The sequence below is a fragment of the Castor canadensis genome, chromosome 12 (assembly GCF_047511655.1).
Source record: "Castor canadensis chromosome 12, mCasCan1.hap1v2, whole genome shotgun sequence".
Classification (NCBI taxonomy): Eukaryota; Metazoa; Chordata; class Mammalia; order Rodentia; family Castoridae; genus Castor; species Castor canadensis.
In genome coordinates, this window is record NC_133397.1 from 23232653 (window position 1) to 23255771 (window position 23119).

The 23119-nt window shown below is 42.9% G+C and overlaps 1 protein-coding gene and 1 non-coding gene across 4 annotated transcripts in view; both read right to left on the reverse strand.

The window, feature by feature from the left end:
- Positions 1-23119, reverse strand: part of Ift172 (intraflagellar transport 172) — a 35140-nt gene that overhangs the window by 6138 nt on the left and 5883 nt on the right. For 2 of the 3 annotated variants that reach the window (XR_012439636.1, XM_020154691.2), the window contains exons 8-35: positions 22775-22989; positions 21804-21927; positions 21303-21398; positions 20014-20175; positions 19609-19662; positions 19281-19384; positions 19027-19112; positions 15609-15721; positions 14710-14877; positions 11173-11309; positions 10838-10945; positions 9074-9158; positions 8703-8795; positions 7806-7883; positions 7320-7568; positions 7058-7136; positions 6744-6864; positions 6432-6576; positions 5503-5592; positions 4872-4969; positions 4588-4723; positions 4389-4505; positions 3923-4065; positions 3205-3298; positions 3009-3073; positions 2643-2823; positions 2304-2413; positions 2049-2178 (exon numbers count right to left, since the gene is read on the reverse strand). Coding sequence is in view for 2 of the 3 variants with exons in the window: in XM_020154691.2 (XP_020010280.1) it covers positions 2049-2178; positions 2304-2413; positions 2643-2823; positions 3009-3073; positions 3205-3298; positions 3923-4065; positions 4389-4505; positions 4588-4723; positions 4872-4969; positions 5503-5592; positions 6432-6576; positions 6744-6864; positions 7058-7136; positions 7320-7568; positions 7806-7883; positions 8703-8795; positions 9074-9158; positions 10838-10945; positions 11173-11309; positions 14710-14877; positions 15609-15721; positions 19027-19112; positions 19281-19384; positions 19609-19662; positions 20014-20175; positions 21303-21398; positions 21804-21927; positions 22775-22989 (3381 nt within the window). In the remaining variant the exon portion in view is untranslated. The remainder of the gene's footprint in view (positions 1-2048; positions 2179-2303; positions 2414-2642; positions 2824-3008; positions 3074-3204; positions 3299-3922; positions 4066-4388; positions 4506-4587; positions 4724-4871; positions 4970-5502; positions 5593-6431; positions 6577-6743; positions 6865-7057; positions 7137-7319; positions 7569-7805; positions 7884-8702; positions 8796-9073; positions 9159-10837; positions 10946-11172; positions 11310-14709; positions 14878-15608; positions 15722-19026; positions 19113-19280; positions 19385-19608; positions 19663-20013; positions 20176-21302; positions 21399-21803; positions 21928-22774; positions 22990-23119) is intronic. The other variant, XM_074049386.1, reaches the window with a different exon arrangement.
- On the reverse strand, positions 1521-1648 carry LOC141415331 (small nucleolar RNA SNORA76). The gene has a single exon (XR_012440305.1). It is a non-coding gene; the product is annotated as a small nucleolar RNA SNORA76 (small nucleolar RNA).

A 23119-nucleotide genomic window follows, 5' to 3' on the forward strand; every position in this document is an offset into this window, starting at 1 on the left:
GCTGGCCTTGAACTCTCAATCCTTCTGCCTCTGCCTCCCAAGTGCTGGGATTATAGCTATGAACCACCACACCTGGTCTCATTGGTTTCTTTTTACTTTTTTTTTTTTTTTTAACATAGTGTTGGTCCAGATGATTTTGACAACTCCTTTCAATCCTCAAAACTCAGTCATTCTGTAAACCCAAGCATTCTGTAAGATCACTCTGTTTCTATTGTGATGCCTCACATGACCTGATTTATTTATAGTCTATGATAATCCTCCCTACTCTTTTCCTTACGTTTCTTGGCCAGCCAAACCTTTAAGGTTTAAAGCTTGTCCCCTTCCTCCACCCCTCAGTCAAAGAAGCTATCCTCTTACTAATCTGAAAAAGGTACAGTTATACACAGACCAGGGCTCCAGAGTAAAATACATCAGCTGCTTAATAAATATTTGTAGATTAAAATCCTCTAGAATATCACAACCAATCATCATTATCTCCCCCTTTTTCTTTTGGTGGGACTGGGGTTTGAACTCGGGGCTTCACACTTGGAAAGCATACACTCTACTACTTGAGCCACACCTTCAGTCCATTTTTCTGTGGTTATTTTGGAGATGGGGACTTGTGAACTATTTGCCTTGGCTGGCCTCAAACCTCTAGACTCCTGATCTCAGCCTCCCAAGTGGCTGGGATTATAGATGTTTGCCACCAGTGCTTGGCTCATCAACCTCTTTTTTTTACTTCCTTCTTTGTTCCCACGTCTAGGGGCTAGTCAATGACAAGATTCCAGCAACCTAAGGGACATCTTGCAGAGGCATAATTACTCCAAAATTTAGAGGGCCAGTCAATCTCCACCACCCCCCTCCCCAGGACTCTCAAGGCCAGATTTCACTGTTATCTGAGGTACATCATTTAAATTATTCAGGCATTCCTGAGCAAAGACATTAAAATGTGATTATATATTTGTGTCATGGTTAATTTTATGTGTCAACTTGACTGGGACACATGGTATCCAGATATTTGATCAAATATTACTTTGAGTATTTCTGTGTTTCTCTGAGGATGTTTTTGCATGAGGTTAACATTTATATTGTATGGCAGATTGACTTTCCTAATGTGGAATGCTTCATCCAATCAGCTGAACACCTAAATAGTACGAAAAGGCTGGCGCTTCTCAGAGTAAGAGAGAACTCTTCCTGCCAGAATGCCATTGGGTGGGACAGTTATTTTTTCCTGCCTTCAGACTAGAACTGAAACACTAACTTTTCCTGGGTCTTGAGCCTGCTGGCCTTCAAGCAGGAACTATACCATCAGATCTCCTGGGGCTCCCACTTGCCAATCACCCTGCAGATCTTGTGACTTGCCCACTTCTGTAATTGTATAAGCTAACTTCTTATCTCTCTCACACATGCACATACTTTATTGGTTCTGTTTCACTGACTAATACAATTTATCTTAGAATTAGTGAAACACACTGACTGGCCTGGCTTCTTTTCAGGAGATGCTAGGTGGGGGAGGAGAAGCCCTTACTGTTTTTTTTAACCCATGTTGCTCATGGGTAAAAGGACCACCCGAGACTGGCAAGAGGCCTCAGTTATGCACGAGCATATGCTCTGGCACTGTAGCTTAACCCCCAGGTACCACATGCAGGTGCAACGCATGAGCCCTTGCTTTTATCATGGCTTTCATCTGGTTATTGGATTGGAATTGTCCTTCTAGGTTCTATCCAAGTCTTCCCTCCTCCCTCACAGAACTTTCTAGAACTCTCCAGCCCATAGGGATCTCACCATTCTCTGAACTCCACTTTAAATCATACACTTTAGTCTTTACTTAGATACAATATTAATTAATTGAGGCATGTACTGTCACTTTAACTTCCCCTAAAATCTGGCTGTCAGGGCTTTGTCTCATCCCCATTTTTAGGTTTTGGCTCTAGACGGGTACTCAACAGTTACCCTGTGACCTGATTGGAAACAAGAAGACACAGAAGGATAAAGATGCATACTTGAGAAGGCAAGCTGAGTATGAATGGACTCGGGAAAGAGGGACTGGAAGGGCTTGGCATCCTTACCTTCATCCAGCACTTCTCCATGAGTGTGCTGCTTCCTGAGTCCCGAACTTTGAGGTAGCAGTCTACTGCACGGCTATACTCTCCAGCCTGCTCCCACTGTCGAGCTTGTTCCACGAGTCCCTCCACACCCCTGGTAGAAATGAGAGTGCCATGACCAAGACAGAGAGGGGAAATGTTGCCTACCCTGTGCATGCCTGTGAACCGCCCCTCTGCTCCCAAGCCCTGACAGCACTGCCAGGACCTCTGGTCTCATACCTGCCCCATTTCTTGGTAGCTTCCCGCTCATACTCTTCTTGCAGGGCCTCCAGCTGGCCAGGCACATAGTCCTTGCAGATCCGTAGAGCATCGCTCCATAGTCCAGCTTCCTGCTCAGATTTCCAGGTATCAGGAGGGCAGAGGAGGAGGCATGGAAGTTTCCCTCTGTCACACAGGTTCTTCTGGCCCACTTACTCCCAGGTCCTTGAATCTTTCTTATCCTTCTCTTGCCTGCCCTTTCCTCCCCAATCTTTCTCAGTGCCAGAAGTCAGTATGGTTATCTTTGATGTCTCACACCCTCTTACAATTTATACATGGCCCCAAATAACAGTGACCCACCTTATAATAATTGAGAGCCAGGCTGGGTCTCTGGGCCCGAAGGAGTAGCCCTTCTGCTTTCTGAAAGTCCTTCTCCTCAAGGGCTCCACGGGCTTGTCCTATAAGTACTTCAGCAACACTGTCAGGATCATGGGCCTCGGCCACACGCTGAGCTGCCTCCCAATCCTGGTTGTGGACAAACCTGCTCCAGATGGGAGCAAAAGAAACAGTATAGGACTGAGGCTCAATAGTGAGAGAAAAAAAGCCATGTCTCTAAGTGGGTGTAAGATTTACTGGTACTAGGCTTGAATAAAGGGAAAGAAAACAATGAAAGATCCAGAGGCTATAACTAGGAGGACAGAATAAGGAATCTATAGGGTAACTCACATGAGGACTGCCTCCTTGGGTTTACCAGCTCTGATGAATTCAGCTTCAGCCTCCTCAAATTTACCCTAGAGAGAGAAAGGCAGTCAAATGTGATAAGAGGGAGGCTGGCATCACAGACAGCCAGGAGACAAGAGTTTGAGAACTTGGCCACAGAGGCTAGGGAACAGATCAGGAAGGTCAAAAATCACATTCATACCTCATCCTCCAGGTACATAGCATATCTGAGATGAATCTCTGGGGTTTTGTGCTTGAGGGCTAGTCGAGAGAGTTCAAATGCAAACTCAAAGGAGCTGAAATGGAAGGTACAGATAAGGTTGCCTACTTAACACTTGCAGAAAGCAAGAGAAAGCAGAGAAAGGGCAAGGGCTGGGGTAAGAAAAAGGGGCAAATTTAAAGATAACAGATATGAAATGATAGAATACACAGTGATGTAAATGAAGACAGGTAGGCAGTCCTGGGATGATCACATCACTGTCACCATAGATCCAGAGATGGCTGGACAAGCCTGGGCTTTCCCTGAGGCCAGTAGGAGGTCTCCTGCTGCTTCTACATCTCCTCCTGAACCCAATCACATTAACAGAACCCAGGCTCTCCAAAGATGAACAAGACTACCCTCAAGATCAGACTCTCCTGGCCTTTGTAGTACATGCTTAAGAAACACTGATTTTGTGTTTACAGAATCACACTTCCATAACTCAAAAGTAAGTTACTGGCTTAGTATAGTCCTAGCTTTGCAAGCTGTTATGAGTCCCTTGCAAATAGGAGCAGAGTGCCTAATTTATTTTTGCCACTTTATGGTGTCCTTTCAAGGACATCACCATACCACATTTCTCCATCCTTGCCTCAGCTTTTGGAAATATTTTTCAGTTATACTTCAGTTTTCTTTATAGAAGGGCTTTGGCCCTAGGCCTTACCAGTTATCAGCAGCATGGTCGATAGCAGCTTCCAGGAGTCCCAGCTTATTAAGCAGTCTAACTGCAGCCTTTCCACCCAGACTCTTTGCCCACAGGTAGGCCACGTGTTTATGGGCATTAGCTCCTCCATGAGCCTTGGCTACCTGTAAAGCAAAGTCATTCAACAATTCCTGGATGCAGAGTTGCTCCCTTTTCATCTCTGACCTGATGAGGTCCCTGTTCTAAATCAACAGGAAGAGGGCTAAGAGTCAGGGTCTCTTAATTTAGGTTGAGGTGCTTCAAGCCCAAGGATGGGATTCAGGAAGTCTACAAACCCTTAAAATTATAAATGAAATTTTGTGTATACAGGTATGAACATGTTTCTGGCAAAATAGACTCTGTTCGTCATTATATTTTCAAAGATGCTGTGAGCAATTTAGAATCAGTTAGGGAGGCATGTACTGCCTGTATGGCCTGGACTGCTTACCCGGTAGGCCTCTTCCCAAAGTCCACTGGACCGGTACATGTTCACTGTTGCCTTCCATTCCTGGGCCTCAAGGTAGTGATACTCAGCCTCTGGCAATCGGCCTTCAGCCTCCAGTTCCTATAGGAAGGTGGGTCAGGATGGAGGGGTGAGATGGGGCCTGGTTGGGGGAGAGATACGCAGGGCCAGAAAAAGGGCTCACCTTGCCCAGATGGAGGTGTGTGTCGCTGAGTAGATCTGGGTGGTGCTTCCCTACCAGGCGGATCATGTCATCATACAACTTGTGCTTTTTGAACATGGTGATGGCAAGATCGGGCTCTTCTACTGTCACATACAACCTTGGGATGGGAGATACACCTTGGGCCTCCTATACCTAGATCCCTGCTGCCACTGCTTCTGGGCAGGGGTCACACATCCTTATACCCCATTCCTTCTCTCAGCTCTGATGCCTCACCTCCCTCCACACTCCTCTGTGGCCATACTCACCTCTCAGCCTCACGGTACTTGCCCTGCTTTTCCATTTCCTGGGCCTGGGTGATATACAGCACTGACACATCTTCTGGTCGCATGCACTTCATTGCCAGCTGCACAGACACACAGAGCCTACGTAGTTTTAGGTGCCAATTCTCAAGGAACCTGACTGCTCAGAAACTCTGAACTCCCAGCAATCATGGGAGTTTATTTACTGCCACTTCATTAGCCAGTTCAAAGAATGCCAAGTCCATACTGAGCAGAGACAGACTATATTCTGCTAAGGCGGGAGGGTGTGTGAGGCCTTGTGCTGGGGGCATGCACTGCATTACCATATTCCTACTGCCCCCACTGAGCTCTGCAGCGTAGGGGCGAGAACAAAGTTATTAAATGATCAGTGGCTTGGAACAGTAATCAGATTGCTTAGCTCTCAAGCCCATCTGATTTCTTCATAACTATAGGACCAGGGACAGGGCCTCTCCTCATCCCTTCTTTCCCTTGGCTAGGGATTAAAACTGCCCAGACTACATTTTGGTATTCTTCCTCAGCTTTTGGGGAACCCAATAGAGGAGGGAGATCAGAGACCAAGGAGTGAGGCAACATAGTGACTAAGTTCTTGCCTCATGGCCTCCACCCATTCTCTTACCTTATGGGCTTGCTCCCAGCGGCCAGCCTGGGTGTACATGTCTATGGCATCTTTGGTCCGGTCTCCCTTAGTATAGAGCTCCTCAGCAATCTGTAGTTGATAAAAGGCAGATGCAAAAGGTCAGAGTGAGAGTTAAAGCAACTTGTAGGACGACAAAATAAACCTTAGTCAGGATAGTATAGAGCCTGGGACACTACCTCATAATACTGGAAAAAATGAGTATGAGTGAATTGAACCTTTTACTTAGTAGGAAAAAGACCAGCCTAGTTGGGTGTGGTGGCACATATCTGTGTGCCTAGCTACTTTGGAGGTAGAGATTGAGAGAACTGGGGTTGAGGCCAACACAGGTAAAAAGTTGGCAAGACCTTATCTCAACAAACAAGCCAGCATAGTGCAGGAGGCATAGTAGGAGGAGTGCAGCCTAAGGCCAGTTCCAGGCAAAGACAAGAGATCCTACTAAAAAATAAAAGCAAAAAAGAAGTAGGGGTGTGATTAAAGTAGTATAGCGCTTGCCTAGTAATCATGAGGTCCTGAGTACTGTTAAAAAAACAAAACAAAACAAAAAACCAAAAAAACCCAAAACAAGTCCAAAGCAGGATGAGGATAATACAGTGGAATTTTAAAGGGGCTCACATTTCTGCACTTCAAGTTAAATTTCCACTGTAACTATGCTGGATTTACTCATGAAGAATCACTCCCACTGGCACAGGACGACAGATAGAGATTACTTTATATATCTGGGAGGGGGTCTGTGGCATGCTGGGATGAAATTGAGGAAGCAAACTGCTTTCTTCCCGTTCACAGTGGTGATGTTGTCTGAGCAACAGAAAGAAGGATTTGGTGAGCTGGCCTCTACTTCCTGTTCGGGGGGCTCTCCTTGTTACCCTGCAGTGCACTGTCTCATATTGCAGAAAGGGATTCTTTCTCACCTCATATTCCTGCAGAGATGCATAGTGTTGGGCCACACGAGGATAGTATTTAGATGCAGTGTTCCGGTCCTGCAGATCTAATATATAAATTGCCTTCTTCCACTGGCGGGCACCCAGAGCAGCCTCAATTGCCTTAATGGAGCACCTGGCAGAGTTAGGAAAGATATAAATTAATATGTATGAGGAAAAGGAAGATTAATAGAAATAGAGACCCCCTATGCACATTCCAACCTTCTTTTAGGCTGTGGTGTCCTCCTTTGCCTCACTGTCACTTCACACCCAAATCTCAATAATATCCTCATGCTACCATACCTGGCTTCAATGTAGTGATTAATGGCTGCATCAAGCTGCTTCTGTTGCACCAAGTGGTCCCCCCATGCCTCCTCTAGTCTTATCACTTCCACTGGGAAGGCCAATCGAGCCAGCTCTACGGCTGCCAAGGATAGAGAAGGCACAGGGCTCAGAATTCCAGGGATGGGACAGGGAAATGAAACATGGAGAATGGGTCAGATATGGGGGAATGGAGAACTGAAGCCAGTCAACCTGAACAAATGCCCCAAAAGAAGTGTTGGGGGACTGCATGGGCAAGAGTGAACACAAAAGGACAGCTGGTGGGCAACTAGTACCTTTCATGAATGCGTTGCCTTTACAGTAACACTCCAGAGCCCGCTGTGGATTTCGAATCTTCTCAAAGAGATCACCTGCCTGTTAACACATATCATATTACTACAATGAAATCCCATACAACACAAAGAATAAGAATCAGCTCCAAAAAAGAAGGAATACCATCGTTCAGGGAGGGCTATGCACCCCAAGACTCATTCATCTGGGTAGGAGAGGGTTACAGACCCCTGGAGATAAGGGCTAAGAAAAGGAAGTCAGTCGTACCCTCTCATAGAGTTCCCCCTTGATGAGGGCTGTGGTGATGTGCTCTACCAGCTCTGTGTTGGCTAGCAGTTCCTCTCGGGTCAGCACCAACCGTGCAGCTTTGGCAGGGAGCCCAGCTTTGAGATACAGGCTGATGGCTGCTAGCCCATCCCCTTGGCTCTCCTGTAGTTCACCTGCTCGCTCCTCTTGCTGTGTGTCCATCAGCCACTGGTAGTAATCCCGACGTAGCTTCTCCAGGGCTGGGTGTCCCTGGACAAGTACAGGGGAGAACCAGAACACACATTCCTCCTTGCTTGTCTGCTTTCCCTGCCTCTTCAATCCCTCAGTAATGGGGGATGCTCCGAGGTCACCAGTATTCTAACCCCTTACTATATTAGGTTCCAGTCCCAACCCCATTCTGGTTCCTGTGGACTCCTTGACAAGAAGAGGTTTCTGAAATTTATGAAACTGAATTCTGAACAACCGTGGAGAAGACAGAACCAGTACCTTAGCCTCAGCCACAGCAATACACTCATCCCATCGGTGTAGCTCCTGGTACATGTCCATGGCCTCCTCAACAGCATTCTAGAGGAACCAGACAGAAGACTGAGAGACACCAGGAAGACAGAAGATCAAAACTCAGTTAGCCCTGTTCAGTCTTGTTGAGATCCCAGGCATAAGGACCAAGAGCTTCATTCTTTACTTACTATACAAACAGGTAGATCTCCCTCTCTCTCTCTCTCTCTCTCTCTCTCTCTTTCACACACACACACACACACACACACACACACACACACACACACACACACACACACACTTTCTACAGTGCTGGCAACTAAACCCAGGGCCCTACACATGGTGAGCACATGGTATACCACTGATCCACACCCCCAGCCCTACAGGGCTGTAAAACTAAAAGTGGTATAAGCTTCAGGGCTTCTTATATGCACAGGCCCTTCAAAGGCAATTTTTCTTAAAGAGGGCTCCTTAGATTGTGGGTCCCACAAAACCTGGATCTACCCCTGTGCACAAGAATTACAAAGACAGGCTCTGGATCAGAAGGGAGACAACAGACTTTATGAAAGAAAAAAGTAATTGAAGCTCAAAGAAAGTTTGCCTAGATAAAGTAAAGACTAACACAAAAGGCTTGGAGTAGCTCAAGTGGTAGAGCACCTGACTAGCAAATGTGAGGCACTGAGTTCAAACCCAGTACCCACCCCCACACACACAAAGTTGAAGATTAACACCACAGAGGAAATTAAGAAAGTACTAAAATTAACTCTACAAACCTCTCTAAAAGTTCTTCCCCAAACCTTTGGAAGCCTAGCTCTTTCCTCCTCTGAGTTTGCTTTTTCTTTTTCCTCTCAGATCCCCTCTTTTATCCTGACCCTTTTTTCCTGTTACCTGTTCCAAGAAGATCATTTCAGCCAGTTTGTAGTTCTTCTCCAGCATGGCTAGGCGTGCTCGAACCTGATAGAAATCTGTTCCTTCTCCACCCTGCAAGGAAAAAGGAGGTCTGGTCATTCTGTGTGGGCTGAGACAAGAAGGCTAGAAGGATGTGGAGGCTAACAGACTTGAGAATCCAAAAACCTTCAAAGGGGTAAAGGCCTAAAGTTTCACAAGCAAGTCTAAAATGGTTCAACTTGAGGGTAGAGGAGGAGGGGTAGGCAGGGAAGAAGAAACTTAGGGATGGCTGGGAAGTTAAGAATCATGTGGCTAATATTAAGAGAAATCTCACATTGGAAGATTAGATGAGTCAAGAGGATAATACTTACATATTCCCTGGACACCTGATCTGCAATCTCATTGGTCTCATGCAGGAATCGAGCTTTTGCTACATGGCCCAAAGCAGAAAAGCACCTACAGCGTGGAGGTAACGATATCAATAGTAACGTTATTATAGGATCATCATCAAGTCATTGGCTCACAGATATACATTGAGCATCTATTATGTGCCAGGCACTGTTCTTGTCACTGGAGGCCCAAAGAGGAGTAAGAAAGATGAAGGCCTTGTTCTCAAGGAACTTCCATTATAGTGGAGACAAATTACAGTAAACAGACAGGAAACTTGAGAGAATGAAAAGAAAACTAAGCAATGATGATTGTGTTGTCAGTGGCTGAGGGGAACATTTAAGTTGGTAGTCAGAAAAGGTCCACATGTTTGAGCTGAGACCTAACTATACAAAAGAGAGGCACTCACAGCAAGCTAGAGAAAAGTCATCCCAGACAGAGGGAATGCCTAGTGCAAAGGCCACAGCAGGGGTGAGTATGGCATGTTCAAAGTGTAGCTGCACATGAACAGACAAGTCAGTGATTGGTATGAGAAGGAAGCCAAACATTTGCAGGGCCATGGTGCAGGGTAAGGTTATGGATTTTTATACTAAGTATAATAGTAAGCTATTGGAAGGTTTGGGGCACAATCTACTTGATTTTTTTTTTAAAGACCTTATCTACTGTGGGATAAATGGTTTGTAGGGGTACAAGGCTAGTATCCATGAGGCGAATTAAGAGGCTTTGCAATAATGCAGGTGGAAGATGGCAGTGGTCTGCACTAGTGGGGAGACAGTTGGGTTGAACCAGATGCCAGAGTTGGAATATGTTTTGAAGGCTGAGTCTTTAGAACTTGCTAAGACTCAAGGATGGCTCCTAGCCAAAACAGCAGTAGCTGACATTTACTGAGCACTTATAATATTGTAAGTTTTTTGCACAGATTCTCACTTGTTCTTCACTACCACTACCATTTGTCACTCTTCTTTACTGTCCTATGAGGTAAACACTATTATTATCCTCATTTTACATGGAGAAAATAAAAATCCAGGTTTGGAGAGGTCAAATAACCTCTCTAAAGTTACACATTTTGGTAAGTAGAACCAAGGTTTGAACTTAAGAAGTCTGGAGTCCCAAGTTTGTTCTATTAAGTACACTCCTGTGCCACACCTTGAACAGACACGTCAATGCATGGACTTAAGGATATGAATGTTAAAAATTCTCTTCAAACTCTTAAAGGGGGTTGTAGTTCAGTGATAGTATGCTTGCTTAATATGTGTGAAGTCCTGAGTTTGATCCCCAGCACCACAAACAACACACACACCAAAACAAAAACAAAATCTTAAGGGGCACTTAGTTGCAAGAAGGGGAAGGAAAAATATTAAAAGACTTTTAATCGCCAGGTGCTTGTGGCTCATGCCTGTAATCCTAGCTACTCAGGAGGCAGAGATCAGGAGGATTGTGGTTTGAAGAAAGCCCACGCAAATAGTTCGTGAGACCCTGTCTCAAAAAACCCTTCACCAAAAAGGGTTGGCAGCATATTGCAAGGTGAAGGCCATGAGTTCAAGCCCCATTTCTGCCAAAAAAAAAAAGACTTTCAATCTAGGATGGGACAATATTTGGAATAAATGCACCATGACGGTCTCTCATACTTGTGGACGGGGGAAGGGAAGCAAAGCCTAAACATTGGACATGATAAGCCGACAGGAAAGCCACTCATGGGACCAGCCCTCCCATCTGCCTGGTACCTCAGTTCTACACATCTGCCTCACCTCTCAGCAATGTGTAGTTGTCTTGCCTCTAGTGCCAGTTTGCTCAAGGTTTTCCACATTGCCTCTGTTTCTGGAGTCATTTCCAGGGTCTCCAAGAAGGCTGTTGCCCTGGAGAGGGAGTAAAACATAAGGAATGAGGTTAGGGTCCCGAGAACAAGAATATGGTGCTGGGGTGGGGAAGGGAGGAGCCAGGCAATTATTTGCTCCTGTTGTCTAGTCTCCTCCCTGCATCACTGGCCCTGATTAGATGCAACCACTTTTACAATCCACCCCAGATGCTTCTCTCTCAGTCCCAGGCACGCCCACCACCGCACTGGCTATCAGCAGTCTCTCACCGGGTGTAGTTGCCATCGTCAATGGCTGTTCCAAACTCAATAAGGCCCTCGTCCAGTGTGTAGGCAACAGTAGTCACACCTTCAGTCACCATCACCTCCGTCTTTCCCCCACCTCTCTCCAGACTTATAACATCACCCTGTAGAAGATGTTCCCCACCCCACCCAAATTCCAGGTTAGTGTTTCCTCTGAGTCATCTGCAGAACGGACTGTCCTCGCCTAGCCCTAGTGCTCACACACTGAGGGTATTACAGTGGGCCTTGTTTCCTAACGTCTTGGTTTCTCTCAAGCAAATAATGCCGGGTCTGTGGCAATATCCCTAGGTTAAAGTACACTTACAGCTATGGGAGCACTAACGTCTGATGGCACATTGACAAAGTGTGACATTCACTTCTTCCAACAGTGCCACAAACTAAGTATTCATAGGGGTCCTCCTGTTAAAATACAGTATGAACCTTCAAATGCATTGCTGAGCTCACCTGAAGTGATCACTAAGAATGCTTTTCATTCCTGTCCTACCCATCCATCTCTCTCTCTTTCAAAAAAAAAAAAAGATCAGATAGAAAAGAAAAGGTCAGTAAGCTAAAATATAAGCAGGAAAAATGGAACGTGAGCAAGTGGGAAAGGTACAGTTGCCTTAAAGGCAAACAGAGTATCAAGAGAATAAACCAACAGCCCTTCAGCAGAATGGAGAGGCTGAATCTGAGATCTCTCTTAAACCTGGGGTTCACTCTATAGAAAAGAGAACAAAAGCAAGTGGTGGATATTCTTAGCATGCTTGATTCATGCAGAAATAAACATGAATCACCGCTTGTACAAAACATATTCATTTTAGGCTCGTAAGTTTCCAAAAGATTACATTCAAAGTAAGTGAATTCACATCTCCTAGCCCCCAAAATCCAAAAACTAAAAAACAAGGAAACAAACTACTATGAAAAAGTAAATGGGAACTATAAACAACAGTTTTAGAGTTTCAAGAATTTCAGATACTAAAAATAACAGTTATGGATAATGCATTGCAATAAAAAATAAGAGTTATGAAGCTGGGTGTGTTTGTGAATGCCTGTAATCTCAGCACTTGGAAGGCTGAGGTAGGAGAATCAAGAATTTGAGGCCAGCATGGTCTACATAGTGAGTTCCAGATCAGTCGGGGATACCTAGTGAGACACTGTCTCAAAAGAACAAAAAAATTAATGAAAAATTAAATTTTTGAAGTAAAGCCTCAATGGATAATTTAAGTAGATTAGACAAGGATGAAAAGAGAAGTAATGAACTGGAAATGGATCTAAAGAAATTATCCAGAATGTAGCATGGGACAAGAAGAAGAATAGAAATGTGAAAGACACATTAAGAAGGAAAAGAACACAGATTAAGAAATGTAACATATGCCTACTTACAGAGTTCTTCTGGAGAGGCTAGAGAATGGGGGAGAAGAAGTGCTGTTCAGAGAGATAATGGCTGAGAAATTTCCAAGACTGATGAAAATGTGTGCTCACACATACAGGAAGTACAATATATGCCAGACAGAATCATTTAAAAGTTATATCTAATGGCTGGGGTAATAAAGCATGTGCTTAGCATGTGAGAGACCCTGGGCTCGATTGCCAGCACCACACCACACACGCGCACACACACACACACACACACAATCTAGCATACACACACACACACACACACACACACACACACACACACACACACACACACACACACACACACACACAATCTAGCATACACAGGTTGGTGGAATGTACCTGAATCCCAAATATTTATAAGGCTAAAACAGGAGGATTGCTTGAGCTTAGGAGTTTGTTGGAGGCCAACCTAAGCAACATAGCAAGAACCTGTAATACACACACACACACACACACACACACAAAATCTAGAAACACTGAAGTGAAACTTCAAGACAAACATTTTTTTTCTTTTGGTGTTGGGGTTTGAACTCAGGGCCTCATGCTTGATAGGCAGGCACTCTACCACTTGAGCCACTCCCAGCCCTTTTTTGTGAAAGGTGTTTTTGAGATAGGGTCTTGTGAACTATTTGCCTGGTCCGGCTTTGAACCGTGATCCTCCTGATCTCTGCCTCCTGAGTAGCTAGGATTACAGGCATGAGCCACGGGTGCCCAGTTCAAATGAACATCTAAAGAAAAGAAGATTTCAAAGGGAACTGAGGATAAAAGACAGATCACCTGTATAGAAGGGTTCCTGGTAAGTTTCTCAGGACAATGGCAGTCAACCACTGGGGTGACATTTACCTAAGGCTAAGAGAAATTAACTGCCATCTAGAGGCAGGTGCTGAGTCCAAGTGTCTTTTCAGAGCAAAAGCTAAATTTTCAGGTAATCAAAAACTGAGAGATTATTCATACTCCACTAAAGAGGCTTTCACTAAATAAATGTCTACATGATATTCCTCAAGAAGAAGAAAATTCCAGAGGAGAGACTGATATTACAAGAAGAAAAAAGTAAACAAAGAAACTGGTACCAATGATGGTAAATCTAAATTATATTCATATAAGATAATAAGGTCTAATTTGGAGATTAAAAAAAACCCCAAAGATCAGAAACCAGGCATAGTGGTGCGTGCCTGTAATCCCAGCATTTAAGGGCAGAGGCCAATCTGAGCTACATAGCAGGATCTCAAAAACCCGAGGGCTAACTGACATAGCTTGGTGGTAGAGTGTTTGCCCAGCATACACAAGACCTTGAGTTTTCTCCAGCACTACAAAGAAAAAAAAGAAAAGAAAGGAAAAAAAAAACACAAGTTAGAACTAAAATGCTGGACAACAATGGGAAAAAGGAGGTGATAAAAGTTAAAACATTTCAAGGTTCTTGTATTATTGGCAGGAGAGAGTTGAATGCGGACTAACTGAAGACTTTCAGTACCTTCAGCACCTATTAAACCTTTAAGAGTAACCTCTACAGAAATAGGATACATAATCTCCAAACCAAAAAACCTTTTAAAAAAAGGCAAAATAAATTTTAGACCTTAATCAGTCTAAATGAGGCAAGAAAGAAGAAAAAAAAAAGAGAGACTCCAGTCTCTATCCATACCCACACCTGTCATTCTAGCCTAGCACATGACTTCTCTGCTCTCATAGACTCCTCCCACATTTTAGATCATTGGGTGTCTGCAATGTCGTAGTGGGACAGCAGAGATGGTTTTATCTGCAGTCTGAGAAAAAAAGGAATTCTGAGTGGCCTATAACAGTGAATAGGCACAAAGATGGCATGGAACCACCCCTCCCACCAGGGATCTATCTTCCAGCCTAGAGAGAACTCCACATAATGATTTGATTGAAGTCCCAAGGCCACTGGAATGGAGACCCATACTTGAAAGGTCTAAAGTAATGTCAGGAATTTGAGTAAGGATGATTCTGGAGGCCAGTACACTATGGGGAAGGGTCTAAGCTTTACTTGCCAACTCCATCACAGAGCTTATAGGTGGTGGACAGAGGAAACCAAGCAACCTTCAATCTCCTGAGGGTTCTAAGTAATTAGCTTGACTCCATGTCTGAGGATCCCTGGTATCAACGTACCCTGATAGAGGACATGGTAACTCTCTCAGGTGCTTCAATGTTATACCACACACATAAGCTGTTTCGGTTCTGAGCTACAAGCACATCACTTCCGGGAACCCATTGTACATAGGAGCAGAAGTTGAGGATCATTGTCTTAGAGCAGCTCTCAATATCATACAGATGCAACTGAAGAAGGAAGAGGCAGACAGCACAATTAGAAGGGGGCGTATCTTCTGACTTTGAGCATTTCCCACCAGTCAAGGACATCCCGAATGTCAAAACTTATTGACCTACAATCCTTGAAGTTTATGGTGAGTTGGTATGCTGACTCTGGCCAAATAACAGATGACCAAAACAGCAAAGATCTCATTGGAGGATCTGAAGGTAGATAAAGGTAAGATTTTCATTCTTAGAATATCTCTGGGCCAGCTTGGATTAATAAATAAAGCCATCTTTCAAGTGAGATGATCTGGAAATTTGTAATGTAGTTTTCACTGAAGTGAACTATCACCAGACTGTCTCGCTGACCCACAGGTAAACTCTTTAGTGATACCATATTGAGATGAGAATCAATAAGGGGTAGGAAGAGACTCCTCAAGCCAGCTTTGATGCCTGCAGCTAAGTGTGGCTGAAGAGCACTGGAGCAACAGCAAGGTGAGCGATGATGAGGACACAGACTTGTAAATAGTAAGAGAGAAACCAACTCTCAAACTCTCCTTTTGACTTTGTCTCTATCATAATAGAATTTCCTTAAGGATAATATAGGACAGGTTGTGATAGTGGATTCAGAGAATATTGATTCTTCTGTACATTTTGCTATGCCAATAATATATAGAATCAAGAAATTATGCCCATCTTGCCCCTCCCAAACCCTCTATGGACCAGCCAAGGCCTAAGGCCCTAGTGACTCTTCTCACACGAAGTTTCCGGTCCCTGAAGAGGAGCTTGTGCCCAGTCTCATTAAGTTCCAGCCAATCCACTCGACTCTCATGGCTTATGGTACCAATGTTGTAGCCACCAATCAGATCCACTATAAAGAAAAGCATATTCTTCACAGTCACATATAGAGCTATTTGTGAAAGTTTGGTCTTACAATTACATGGTCAGCTTTAAGAATGTGTCACTAGGGAATGCAAATGACCAATACAGAATCATTTTGTTAGGATGTGTAAGAAATTGGAGCTTATCTAGATTTGTAGATGGTTTTGTTTAACCCTGTAGTTCACTAAAAGTCCCAGACCTCTGTACCAGATTCCTCTCTGGAACTCTTGTATTTGCCTCAGAGGATCACAGTACTGAGCAAGTAGCTTTACTGCTCATGAAATCCTCTGGAGGGCACACTGAGTGCATTAAGGATGAGTCTGTTGCTGTACCAGTGACAGAAAGCTGATAAATGAAATGACCTTGATCTCACACACACTCAAGGAGTTTCCTGCACATCTGAGTGCCTGTGGTGTGAGAGTGCTAAAGAGTGAAGAGTGGGGAAGGTGCACAGACAAAATAGGATTAGCCTCTGACTAAAGCTACGCTAGGCTGGATGTAGTGGTGCACAACTGTAATCCCAGCACTTGGGAAGCTGAGTCTAAGGCAGGAGGTTCACAAGTTGAAGACCAGCCTGGGCTATAAGACCCTGTCTCAAAAAACCAAAAATGAATGAATGAATGAATAAAAGGTTGGCTTGTGCACAGGATGAACACTTTAGTGTGAGCTAAATCTTGGAGATAATATAAAGTGGTCTGTAAAGCAGACCATTCAGGACTGGCTGGGATGCTTTTAGGGAGTCTCCTGATCAAACCCCATTCACAACTCTTATTGACATATATTATTAACAAGCAAGGTGTCTCCCTTTTTATATGCAGAGACCAAATGTTGGCTAATGTCTACAATCAGTAAGAGCAATTTAAAAATGAATTTACTTTTAATTAAAAAAGTGAAACGATCCAGGCATGTTTTAATGTTCCAATTATAAGTACAATCATAGAATGTTAGAGCAGCAAGGACCTTATCTCTGTGAACCCTAAAACTATGTACAAAGTTAAGCATGTATATACATTTTTCTGAAAGTCTATGATTTTCATTAGATATTCAAAGGTGTTGGTGACTCAAAAACTTTAACAGAAGAACTCTGTTATTTTACAGATACTGAAAATGAGACCTAAAGTGGATGGACTTAAGTCTCTTAGCTCATCATTCCCACTAGGATCTCAGGCCTCGTGGCCTATATTATTATTATTCCCATTATAGAGCCTTACATTTCTCAGGTCAGCAACTTGATATTAAATATAATATTCATTAAAACTATGTTAAGAATAGGCCCGAGTACATATGGAAACTTGATTTATGACAGAGATGGTGTTACAAATTGCTTGGTGAAGAATGGACTTTAAATAAATGGTTAAACATATGGAAGAAGTAAAATTAAATCCCTACCCACATTATACATAAAAATAAATTCCAGGTGGAAAGCAAATTTAAAAATGTTACCAGGCACTGGTGGCTCATGCCTGTAATCTTAGCTACTTAGGATTTGAAGCCAGCCCGGGGAAATAGTTTGAGAGACCCTATCCTGAAAATACCCAACACAAAAAAGGGCTGGTGGAGTGACTCAAGCTGCAGAGTACATGAGGTCCTGAGTTTTCAAGCCCTAGTACCACCAAAAAAAGGAAAAAGTTAAAATATAAGACTGAATAAAGAAGACTTTCTTAATATAAGAAAATAAGACCTCAAAAATACAAATTATTTTTAAAGTAATAAGATGGACTACATTAAATGTGTCTGAACACTAAAGACAAGCCACAGGCTGAGACAAAATGCATTTGTAAATGACTTCAAATTATTAAGAGACAGCTTGATTTTAAAAATGGGTAAGGATAGGGGCTGGCAATTTGCAGAAGAAATCCAAGTGTTCAATAAATAAGTGAAGTTAATAACAACGAAATACTGGTTCATAGACATCAGTAAGCCAAATCACAAAGTCAGGTAATTTCAAGTATTGGAGAGGATGCTGATAAATGGGAAGTCTAACTGCTGGGAGAGTGCAAGTTGGCACAGCTCCTTAGGAGAGCAATTTGGAAATATTTAGTGAAGATGAAGGTGTATTTCTTTATGATTCAGCAGTTCCACTCTAAGTACAGACTTCAGAGAATAACGTCACTCTAACAGCAGAAAATCAACAACTTAAATGCCCATCAATACGAGAAGTAAAGGATCCATGGTAACTATAAGGTGTTAGGAGGTGACAGAACTGGGTATGGGTAAGTAAGTAATAATATCATTGATATTAATAGTTAACATTTATTAAGTGCTTATTATGTACCAGGCTCTAGTCTAAGTGCTTGTTGTATGACATAGGTACTATTTTTGTCCCTATTATGTGGATGAGAAAATTGAGGGACAGAAAGGTTAAGTAACTTAGGTAACATCACACAGGTAGCAAGTAGAACATTTAAAATTAAGTATTAATATAATATAAAGTGGGATGGAGAGAGTGCCATTCTTTTTCTTTCTTTTTGGTGGTACTGGGGTTTGAACACAGGGCTAATGTTTGCATTCTGCCATTTGATCCATACCTCCAGCCTTTTTTGCTTTTAAAGTTATTTTTTAGATACAGTCATCATATTTGTTTGGGCCAGTCTATACCATCTACCTATAGCCTTCCTTGTAGCTGAGATACAGGTGCATGCCACCATGCCCAGTTTATTGAGATGGGGACTTGCTAACTTTTTACCCAGGATGGCCTTAAACCAAGATCTTCCCAGTCTCTGGTGGACAGAACCTCATGCTTATAGCTACACTGTATAGGTGTGTTATACCCTATACTTTTTAGAGAATACTATGCTGTTCTCTGTATTTTTTCCATGCTTGAGACATTTCATGATAAAACATTAATATGTAAGGTAAGATTTATAAATTTTAACACATGTGAAATGCAAATGAAGTTTCTGTCACTACTAGTTACTAATGGCAAACTATATAAAAAGGCCTCTTTCACTTCTAAAGAGTCTATGATTCTATAAATCTAAACAGGAAAATTCATAAATTTCCTAATGGTTCTTCTCTACTATTTACAATTTGCTATCCCTAAGATACACGCCTAGAGAACATGAAAATTATATGGGCAGGTCTATATAATAAATATGTATGCATCTCCATATAGAGATTTAGGTATAGGCCCACCCGTATGGACTCAAATATTTCATCTATCCACTGTGAGAGTGGGGTTACATATTATCTGGTGCCTCTCAGAGTCCTGGATTCCTCACCAAACACAATCCTGTGATATGGAAGTACAGTATTGTAAGTATTGTTTTGTTATTAAAATTATGAGTGTCTTACCTACAGCAATAGTCTTAATATCAACAAGATAAGCCAGTTTCTTATTATCTTCCATTCCTCGCTGGCACCTCTCATTAATACGAACACTGAAATATGAAGGGTGAGGTAAGAAAAAATGGGCTTAGCCTGGGGTTTTATCCAGGACTCTTACCTGGATGGGGTGAAATTTTTAGATTAACCTGGGGACAGAGAATTTAGAAGTCAAAAAGAAATCCTTTTGGATTTCCAGGTTTCAGAGAACCCTGAGAGGTTACCTGATGAGGTGAGGGTTCATGAATTCAGTGCGTACAGAACCCAAGGTGTCATTACTCCCATATTCTACCAGGGTCAGCTCTCCAGCATTGAAGATCATGCACACCTAGGGAAGAGGAGGAGAGGAGGCATGGACAAAAACAGTGGAGGAGGTATACTGTAGTTTAAGGTGACTCCACCTTTTCTCTTTATTCTGTTCTCTGCCTATAACATCCTCCCCTTTCTTTATCTGCTGTCTTCCTGTCCGGTGCCATTTGTCTTCCTTCTGATACAGGACCTGGAAGGGGGAGAAGCTTATCAAGATGGTGACAGTGAATCTACTCTACTCACATTCTCATTTTCGAAGAAATACTTCTCATTGCCACCAGATCCCTGCCAGGCTATCTGTAAAGGAGGTAGAAAACATAAGAAACAATGTGGATTATTATTTAAGACAAGGCTGAAAGACTGTGAGGTAGAAGGCAGAGAGATCAAGTTCAGGGGGCTTGACATTACACAAAAGAAGCACTATGTCAGATCTTGCCTTGGTCCCTATATTTCTGAGAGATGACATAAAAACAGTCCAAGTATGGAGATTCATATTCCAGGATTCTAAACCTCTCATTCCTTGAAACGAAATCCCCAACACCAGAATGTTGGAGTTTCCTGCATTGATTTTATCTCTAGAGACCCTGGATCCCCAGAAGTAGCAAGCTGAGAGGCCTCAGTCCTCACCCTTCCATTCTCGGTTCATACCTCACTAAGACGATTGGTGTTCAGGTCTCCCAGCAGCAGTGTGTCTGATGTGTGAGCCACTAAGTAACGCTCCTTTCCCAGGATCTTCACCTCTTCTATCTCATAGCCATAGTGTGACTTGAGCACCACTCGGGTCCCTGATGATAGGTTCTTCACAATCACCTTGGGAAGGGACAAGTCTGACACCTTAGGCTTTCTCAGCCCAAAAGAATGGTGAATGTGCTGTGTATTGTACCCTTTGCCCACCTCCACAGTGGTAAACACAGCTAATACCTTGTTTACTTAAAATTACATAGGGCTTTACTATTTATGAAATACTTTCATATATTATCTCTCTTGGTGCTTATGATACATAGGCATCTGAGAGTTCCATAAAACCAGTCACAATCTCTATGTTCCCAGAGCTTTTATAAAAACTTTTATACCAATTATGACAGAGTACTATATTATTATGATTATTATTATCATTATTTGGGTTTTATTAAGACAGGGTCTTGCTTTATGGGCTGGCTTGGAACTAACTATGAAGACTAGATCAGGTTGGTATGACTCTCCTGTCTCAGCTCCAAAGTGTAGGGATTACAGGCATGTACCACCGTGCCTGGCTAGATTTTCACGTTTTTCAGTGGTGGGGATTGAACTCAGTGCCTCATATATGCTAGACAAGTACTCTATCACTGAAATAAACCCCAGATTCTATTATTTTTCTATATGTTTGTATCCTTTGCTAATGCTGATCTTTTTGATTAGGCAACAAGGTCTTCAGAGTATTAATTTTTTTATCCCAATTCCTAACAGTGCTAACACATAGCAGAGAAAGGATGTTTCTGGAGAGAATAAAAAAAATGAGGGAATCAATGAACAAAAAAAAATAGAAGAAAAGAAAGAGGTAGAGAAAAGTAGGCTCAGGAACTAAGAAATTAGCTTGCAACATCATTCATATACAGGGAGTTCAGAGATTCTAAAACAACAGAGTTCACTTGTAATCCTATTTACCAACTTCCCCAGTGAATAGCAAATAGGCAGTAAAATTTCAACCCAGGAAAATGCAAGTAGTAATCTCTGTACTTCTTTAAGCCTGGTGCTTAAAGGTTTTCTTACAATAGGCTGGAATGGTTATAGCAGGAAAGTTGCCAGGGAGTTACCCATACACATTCTGTTCCCCAGAACAGCTCTGCCAGAGGCATAAAGGTTAAATTTGACACTAGCTATGGCTGGCAAGCAGGAAAGTGCTGTAAAGGTGAATAAGCCATGTAAGATCTTGGTGGGGCAGGCTATTAGCTGCTCACCTGACTAGGTCCCACATATGTCAACTCAAACTTATTCTTGTAAATGCTCCTTCGGAGGCAGCAGTCAAATTGTTCCACCCCACCACAGAGTGTGCCCTAGAAGGAAAAGCGATAGCATAAAAGGTCATACACATGGTACACTGGCATGGGGAGGATATTTAGAGACATTCTTTAAACATAGGCTCTAAAATCTAGAGAATAGCTGGCAGTAAGAGGGCTGGTAGTTTGTGGAAGTATCAGAAGGAAAGAAGTGGCAATCACAGGACTCAAGTGCATCACATATAGAAGGGAGAAATCAGCCTTATCTGAGTCTCCCTTGGGACCTTTAGTACAGCATAAATTTCTCTTTCTTGCCTTTAACACCAGCGTTTTAAGTTGGAGTCAAAAAAAAAAAGGGGGGGGAGATTCTCTAGTGCCATGGGAAAGTGCTTTGGGACAGGAAGGATTTTATTCCAGTTTGAAGAAAGTCACCAATCCAGAAAGGGGATACTAGTAACATACAGCACAAAGTCGTGAGCCATCCCGCTTCCAGGCCAAGGCAGTGACTGTGTATAGATTGGCAATCTCCTTGGGCGTTGCCTCTTCCCAGATGCTTCTTCGAGGGCTCCAGTTGAGCACCCGAAGTCTGAAATAGGTATGTGGTTTTTAGAAAAGATGGAGGCTGAACAAAAGAGTGAAAATAAGCTGGTAACTAAAGGAAATTAGTCTTGCTATATCAGATAAGAAAGTAAATACAAGAGAACAATTTAGCAGGGGAGGACAAAAAGATGCAGAAGAAGGTGTAAAAATAAAGGGAAAATTAAATGGCATAAGAATGATGGAAGTAAACAAAAGACTAGGACAGGTGAGAAAAATGAACTGTCAATAGTAGAGAAATATGGAAAAAGTAAAGAGAAATGATAAGAGTCAGAGAAGAAAGAAAGGAACATGAGGAGACACACAAGACTGAAGGGGACAGAAAGATAGACTAACAAAAGATGGGGCAAAGCATGCTCCAAAGAAGTGAGGGGATCCAGACTCTAGCTGTTTATCTGCTATTCCATTATTCATTCACTCACCAAATATTGACTACATCTGATGTACCATATGCTGATCTAGGCACTGCAGATAAAAGGGCTCTTCAATATAACCAGATAGATACAAGCAACAAAATATAACACAATGTGATAAACTCTAAGCCAGTTTTTGAAAGGGCAATGAGAATGCACAGAAAGTGGAGATGAATTCTGCTGTGGAATTCCAGGGAAAGGCACAGAGACAAGCGCATCATACATTTTAGAGCTTCCAGCACACCATTGGATGGCAAAAGTAGGCAGAGGAAAGCACACGAATTATTATCTGAGAATCCCTTTCAATAGACACTAGATCCTGTCCAGGGTCCCCAGGCTCACACTCTGGCTCAGAATAACTGAGCTAAAGCAGAGACTTCACAGAGAAAGGAGGCAGAAGATGCAGCTGGGAAGGGGACCCACCTGTCGTAACTTCCTAGTACAACAGACTGGCCCCCAGGACTTGCTACAGCTGTGGTGAATTCCCGCTCCTGTGGGTCACGGCTATAATCAAAAGTTTGCAGTATGTGACCTTCTTTCCCATAGGCTACAATCCTCCTATCACAGCCAGCAGCCACAATGCTGTTGGTTGCCCAAGCCAAGGCATAGGGTGGGCATGGATGGTTAACCAATTTCCCCTACGAAAGAAAGTTTCAATCATACTTTGAGGACTCCACCCCAGAAACTTCCCATTCCCAGCACCTGATATGCCCACTCTTATTGCCCCACCTTGCAGAAATCTTTCTTCCAATATTTTCCCACTCCAAC